The sequence below is a fragment of the Diadema antillarum genome, unplaced genomic scaffold, assembly GCF_040938485.1.
Source record: "Diadema antillarum isolate AM-2024a unplaced genomic scaffold, OU_Dant_1.0 scf00000226, whole genome shotgun sequence".
Lineage (NCBI taxonomy): Eukaryota > Metazoa > Echinodermata > Echinoidea > Diadematoida > Diadematidae > Diadema > Diadema antillarum.
Window position 1 is genome coordinate 2,077,740 of NW_027271115.1, and position 7,301 is coordinate 2,085,040.

The 7,301-nt window shown below is 40.0% G+C and overlaps 1 protein-coding gene across 1 annotated transcript; it reads right to left on the bottom strand.

Annotated features, from left to right (window-relative positions):
- Nucleotides 1-1,051: 1,051 nt before the first annotated feature.
- Nucleotides 1,052-5,045, bottom strand: LOC139724705 (actin, cytoplasmic A3a-like). Its single transcript, XM_071635827.1, has 5 exons — nucleotides 4,920-5,045; nucleotides 3,770-4,009; nucleotides 2,668-2,914; nucleotides 1,797-1,988; nucleotides 1,052-1,377 (listed from the first exon to the last, which is right to left on the bottom strand). Exons 1-5 carry the CDS (start codon nucleotides 5,043-5,045, stop codon nucleotides 1,052-1,054), a joined length of 1,131 nt encoding a protein of 376 aa, XP_071491928.1.
- Nucleotides 5,046-7,301: the final 2,256 nt, after the last annotated feature.

The window sequence follows — 7,301 nt, forward strand, 5'->3', positions numbered from 1 at the left end:
GACAATCTTTTGGAAAGTAGATGTCCCCGAATAAACCGACATGATATTTCAATGGCGCTTTTACGATTTCAATTGTTATGATGTGTCACACGGATAAAAATCAGTGTTTATACATTTATTTCACATTAAACGTTGTATGTTTTATCGGAAATTGATATCATTCCAGTCAGTAGAGTCACACAAACTCTCAAAGGGACAGCTGCCAACAAAGAGGACGACCAATCTGCCTATCCGGACATGAACGCTTCTAACTTAATTCTCTTTTTTTTCTAAAAATCGATTTAGTTAAACTGCCTTGTGTGTTAACACTGCATAAAAGTGTGCATGACTTTTCTACTTTCAATTCTCAAAGAATGCGGCTGCTTTAAAAGTTGGAATTATTTTATGTATAAGCCTGAATTCATCGTCGTGTCTTTCGTGTCCCCTCCCAGCTTTGTCGGATAATCATGGCTTAACGTTGTCCCATTCTTTTTAACACAAACATAAGAGTAACAATCAGTGTGTACGATATTTCACTTTGGCGTCATATTACTTATCCAGATGCAAAGACAACATGTAAAATCACCGAACAAGTGCAAGATCGAGACGTAATGACATATGAAGCCAACGAAGAAAGAAAATGGTCGTCATGGTACGAGGTTTGGAACAGCTGTAATGTGGCACATGTGTTGTCTGCACTAACTTCGAGACTGCAGGAAGATAACCGTTATCATAACAATGCCATTTAGAATAGGGGCCTACGTGAATATATTTGTCATATCCAAATTTTTAGCCAAAACAGTGTGTTGCACGAACCTTATTTTCCTCTAAAGCATCACTTATTTGGAAGCATTATGTCTTGCAATGAAAGAAAATGTTACAATTTGCCTAAATGAGAAATACTGTAGCATAGTCACATTCAGGAGTCGGGAAAAAAATAAAAACATAAACAAGACCAAAGCACAGAAACAAATGAAAACGACTGGACCAAAGAATTAACTACTCGCACACAACTGAGAAGAGATCATTTCTTCTTCTTTTTTAATTCTTTCTTGTGTTTCTCCTTTTCCAACTAGAAACACTTGCGGTGGACGATGCTGGGTCCCGCCTCATCGTACTCCTGCTTACTGATCCACATCTGCTGGAAGGTGGAGAGGGAGGCGAGGATGGAACCGCCGATCCACACGGAGTACTTCCTCTCCGGAGGAGCGATGATCTTGATCTTCATGGTGCTGGGGGCCAGCGCCGTGATCTCCTTCTGCATGCGGTCGGCGATGCCGGGGTACATGGTACTGCCGCCAGAGAGCACGGTGTTGGCGTAGAGATCGCGCCGGATGTCGACGTCGCACTTCATGATGCTGTTGTAGGTAGTCTCGTGAAGGCCGCTTGACTCCATTCCTGTTGGAAAATTTGTCGTTAAAATAGTAATAAGCCAGTTTAAACGTTTTACATGCATGCTGCAAAGAATTCATTTCACACTCTGCATGATTTCTCCGTTATTATGGACATGTCGTGCTTCACTCTTCTGATATTTCTTTTCGTAAGATTTATGCTACCCGCAGAACGCACATGATAAAACAATCGTTGGTGATAGGTATTTCGTTGCATGACTTCGTAAGACAAGTTACGTGGCTCATCGCCACATTGGAGTCATGTAACCAAAGTCAGTTGCTACTAGACATCGTTGTTATTGTTTTAGGGCCTATGTCTGTTGGAAAAAAGTGGAGATTACGTAAATCATAAGTCACACGCAACTTGTGGTAAGTTACACAAAAGTGTAGACAACTTCTGCGCTACAATAGACCTCAATCGCTCACCGATGAACGCTGGTTGGAACACGACCTCCGGACAACGGAAGCGCTCGTTGCCAATGGTGATGATCTGGCCGTCGGGGAGTTCGTAGCTCTTCTCCAATGCGGATGACGTAGCCGCAGTCACCATCTCCTGCTCGAAGTCAAGAGCGACGTAACACAGTTTTTCCTTGATGTCGCGAACGATTTCGCGCTCAGCTGTGTGACAAACGGGATACAGGCATTGTTTAAAATCGGCATTGGAAGTGAGTGTGCTTGTGTGTGTGTGTGTGTGTGTGTGTATGTGTGTGCGTGTGTGTGTGTGTGTCTATGTGTGTGTTAGAGATAAAACAACAGGTATTCTTTTCATCAATGTTCTTTTGATAAGTTACAACCTTAGTAGATGTTCTTTGGGATACGTTTGTTTCACGAAACGAAAATGAATGTATTCTTACAGGTCTACTTGATAGGCCTACTTCCCATTCGAGCTCATGTATACTGTAACTGCGTAGGCCCGATCTGCAACTGAACTAAAACAAAAGCAGATGGCATCTACGAGAAAACGCAATAATAGAAATATGATGACATTTTTAGAGATATTTAGCTTTCAGTAGTAACCTTGAATATCAACTCGATCACTTCGCTACCAGCAATCTTTCCGCGGGCACTCTTTATTTCTCACTGTGAGTTTGTATGTTTGCTTGTTTTTGTTCTGGTACCAGTTCATGTGCAGAAATGCACATTCTAATTGCGTGCCTTACAATTTTTTATTTTTTTTTTTTCATGGACGGCATCCCAGCAGGCCTACCTCTCGTGAATTACGAAAAACAAAACACAGCAAAGGGGGAAAAACATATTTTACTTTTGAATCAAAACTTAAAGCCGATTTATCACTGACCACTGGTGGAGAAAGAGTAGCCCCTCTCGGTTAATATCTTCATGAGATAGTCCGTGAGATCGCGTCCAGCCAGGTCCAAGCGGAGGATGGCGTGGGGCAGGGCGTACCCCTCGTAGATGGGTACCGTGTGCGACACACCATCACCGGAATCCAGAACGATCCCCGTGGTACGGCCCGAGGCGTAGAGCGAGAGCACAGCCTGAATGCCCACATACATGGCGGGCACGTTGAACGTCTCGAACATAAGCTGGCAAGAAAGGGGATAAATATATCGTCACGTTACGCAATTTATGACGAGATAAAGCATGAAATTTCGGGTTATCTGGTGTTGAGCGTATGTATGTTTGGGCTGACAGCTCGATGCAAACAAATTTCAATTCTAAATTTTATGATTTGACATTGAAATAGAAGAATCAGTGCAAGTTTCACTACGATTACAAAAAAAAAAAAAAAAAAAAGCATGATCGCTTACAGGTTGCAGACACACAACTCAGTATCATTTTGATTGTTGGTTATTTTTGTTTTGTTCTGTTACAAGTTTTGCTAACCTAATAGAAATTCATTATAAATTCAAATTCCATGATATTCAAATTGTCTTTCAGTTTAATTAGACAAGAATTATTTCGTTGAGTATTTCTATGAAACATTTATATCATTTTCTTTCTACATTTTTGCCAAAGTTTTGCGTAATACTATAACTGAGTCTGTAAACTGAATTTGTTTGTTTGTTTTAATTCCCTCCCTGGTTTGTTGGGCTGCTTGTGTGTTTGTTTGTTTCTTCTTCTTTTTCTTCTTTTTTTTTTAGTTCGAAAACACGTCACGTTTGCAATACATTTCTACTTTTTACCATTGTTCTCAGATATCTAGTAATCTACATAATCTTGACTAGACACTAGTAGACGTCGACTGTGCAATTATTGGTATTAATGCTCATGGCTCAACGAAAAATGTGTGACGATTGCGTGCCAAAACTGTTGATGAAAAAAAAAAATGAAGGTGATATTTATACTCGGGACACTCCATTTCTTTCGTACTGTCCCAAATACAATATGATCCAGCAGAGTCCTAAACGTTGGGAAAATTGTGTCATGGATGTATTTACTTGTGTCATTTTCTCACGGTTGGCCTTGGGGTTAAGCGGTGCCTCGGTGAGCAGGACGGGATGCTCCTCGGGTGCGACACGGAGCTCGTTATAGAAGGTGTGGTGCCAGATCTTCTCCATGTCGTCCCAGTTGGTGATGATGCCGTGTTCGATTGGGTATTTGAGGGTCAGGATACCCCTCTTGCTCTGGGCCTCGTCACCGACGTAGCTATCCTTCTGCCCCATGCCTACCATCACTCCCTGAAACAAAAAGAAGAAATCAAACAAACATGCTTTGTTTGTAAAAAAAAAAAAAAAAAAAAAAAAGAGAGAGAGAGAGAGAGAGAAAAGGAAGAAGAAGAAGAAGAGGGAAATTGAGACTTTCACTTGCTCTCTTTACTAGGAGTCAGGATTAGGTTAAGTTCTAACTAGTTATACCGGTACTAGATTCTATAGAGTATAGTATTTAGTAGGACTAGGCAGTAGGACAAGGAGTTTCTAGTAAGTAGTAGAGAGATCACCTCGGTTGGGTCCTGGAGTTCTAATGTCTAGACAATAAAAAAATAGGCCTAGCCGCCTACTCACGTAGATCTAGACAAAGCCTAGCCGTGTTAGATCTACTTAGTCTTCCATGAATGTTTTACTTTTGCACACACCATTTTTACCTTCGTGCCCCCCCCCCCCCCGCAAGCACACGCCTAACTTAAAACGGTGAACGTTGACGTGTTTTAGTCAGAGCTCGAGTCTAGCCCATGATATACGACTCAAGAACGACTACGTCTACGACAGTACGAGAAACAGGTTAGGCCTACAAACTGTAAAAAGTGTAACGTTTAAAGGGCTACTATCAGGAGTTCATCATGATCTAACATGATCTAGGCCTATGGCTATAGTATGGAACTTTAGAATTGTAAATTTGTAGACTTTATCTCGGACACGTAGGTCTAACATTACTATCATGCAGTATCATCACTGTAGTAGTCGTTAATTTGTTGACTCCTCTTCTCGACCGGTGGGCAGCGATGTTGGTTTAAAAAAAGAAAGAAAAGAAAAATGTTTGTAGACGTGATTCTTACTAATCTTAGAACTCCTATCTAACGACACAAATCGTTAACGTTTAGACGTAACTAGCTAGGCCTCAAATAACATTTTAGGAAAGTGGACCTCTAACCTGATGCCTTGGTTTTCCAACTATCGATGGAAACACTGCTCTCGGAGCATCGTCACCGGCGAATCCTGCCTTGCACATTCCTGATCCATTGTCAACAACCAAAGCGGCCACCTCTTCGTCATACATTTTGATCGGATGAGTTCTAGTACACAATTGAATCGACGCTGAAAATCACGTTTCCTGGTTTCCAAGTACTTTCCAGCATGCAGTACTCGTATTCAAAAGATTAACGGTGGACCTATACCCCTGTAATAGATTCTAATTAATCTTTATCTAAGCGATTCTAAGGATCAAGCAAAGCTGTAGGACCTGCTTCAATCGTATTGCCTTGATTACAACAACTGCATGCAATACCAGCTATGTAATATACAGAGTGTGTGTGCAGGATCTTTCCTGCAATCAATGCATGCATTATACATGCATGCTATGTATAAAACTAGACCATTTCGTGGCCCCAATGCCCACGCACGGAGGCAGCGCTAGCGCAGGGCAAAAACACTGCGCGCATCGATAAAGCATTAACTGTGGCAAGGTCGCCACGTGCACGTAATACTACTCCAGCATGCCGCTCGCTAATGATACGATGCGCGCTATGCTCCTTGATGCGGATAGAATCTACCATTTTTTTAAGGGGACAGACAAAAAAAGAAAGAAAGAAAGAAAGCACAAACACTCTGCATTTTCAACTCTCAACAAGAATTTGATTAAAAATTTCAAAAAAGATGGCGTTTAGAACACATGAGAAACCTTTATTTCATTCCTAATTTGACTCTTTTTCATTATCACATTTTCCGCATTAAATTGTCTTCTACAATATATTGTACATGATATGCAAATGAACTTACGCGTTAGTGAGGTATGTTTTCCATATATGGATATCTTACGATCGGATGCAGATTGAAGATCCTAAAGCTGTACATTATCCTCATTTCTTATTCATTATGGCGAGGATGTGACACACCCTCTCGCTCCACATAAAGTTCACTCACCTCTCCACAAAAAGTGCTGTGAACCACAGAGTGGAAATAATGGTCCACAGAAGAGCTGCGAGATTCACTCTAAATCGCTACAAGTACCACAATATCTCAACTATGATCACCAAAATGCTGCAAGAACTTGATTGAACCGCTCTAAAACAGTGCAGAGAAAATGACAGGCTAACCATGATGTACAAAATACACAATAATCTTACTCATTTTCGGCATAGAACTATAATACCAAACAGGTTACTCAGTTGACGAGAGTTATCTCACCACATTCCTGTCAGATACTTTGAACTTTGAACTTTATTGAAAATAACACCTTTTTGCCCCGTGGGGGCATATAAAGGCTTAAACGTACATAACATGCAATGTAAACATATTATCATACTATAACGATATAGAACATATTTACAAATAGTGTACAAAATATATACATGTATATACAGTTGTCAGCCGTCACTCAATCTGTGAATCAATGCTTTCTTGGCAGTATAAGCAAAATTAATTACTATGTAGTTACTTAAAGGGAAGGTTCAGCAGTGGGGTAGAGGGAGGTCTAAACTTAAAAAAAAAAAGATTTATGATATCAAACAAAGACGATTATCAATATTTGATACTTTGTATTAAATAAATAGGTTCTAAAGTATAACAAAGTTACATTTTAATCGTAGTATACAATAACAAAGGGTTTTTTAAAGCAGTTGAAAGCTTCGATTATGTTCCACTATTGAACCATCCCTTCAAGTCGGAACCGGATAAATAGTAATGGTGCATAAGACATTATAGTTTCTAAGTAAAACAGTAATATTAAGAGTCATGGAATTAGGAGGGGGAAAAATGTATTCTACGGGGAGGGGAAGGGGAGAGATGGGGGTGGGGGGAGCTAAAATGGTGGCTTAGAGGACTTGAATTCCACCATAATAGCATGGGCAAACTTGGCAAGTATGATCAAAATCTTTCTATCTGCAACATTAAACAGCTTTTCCATTTTATATGTATTTGGCTTAGTATAATAATAACTTGGTAATAATTCTGACCTGGTATTTTCTAATGAACTGCATTCAAAAAGGACATGAAATTCATCACCAATCTTTTCACTTTTACAGAGTACAGTGCCTTTCATCATAACTAATATCTCCAAATCTTCCTAGTACTACGGGGAGATGGGTAAAACCCAATCTGAATTTAGTCAAGTTAATGGCATATTTTCGTGGGAGTATCAATAAGTATTTCTCAAGGCCAGATTTTTTCTTTAAAATTCTATAGTTTATACAGGCACTTGATGATTCAATAGAAGAATACCAACTTTGGGTGTATTGGTCATCCAATCTTCGTTTAATGTTGGCTTTCAACCATGAAAGGTTACATGTTTGTGATGACCAAACCCCACTAAAACCAC

Coding starts and splice junctions, on each gene's coding strand:
- LOC139724705 (XM_071635827.1), bottom strand. CDS start 5,045: ATGTATGACGAAGAGGTGGCCGCTTTGGTTGTTGACAATGGATCAGGA. Junction 4,010..4,919: donor TTGGAAAACCAAGGCATCAG/GTTAGAGGTCCA, acceptor TTTTTGTTTCAG/GGAGTGATGGTAGGCATGGG. Junction 2,915..3,769: donor ACCGTGAGAAAATGACACAA/GTAAATACATCC, acceptor CTTTCTTGCCAG/CTTATGTTCGAGACGTTCAA.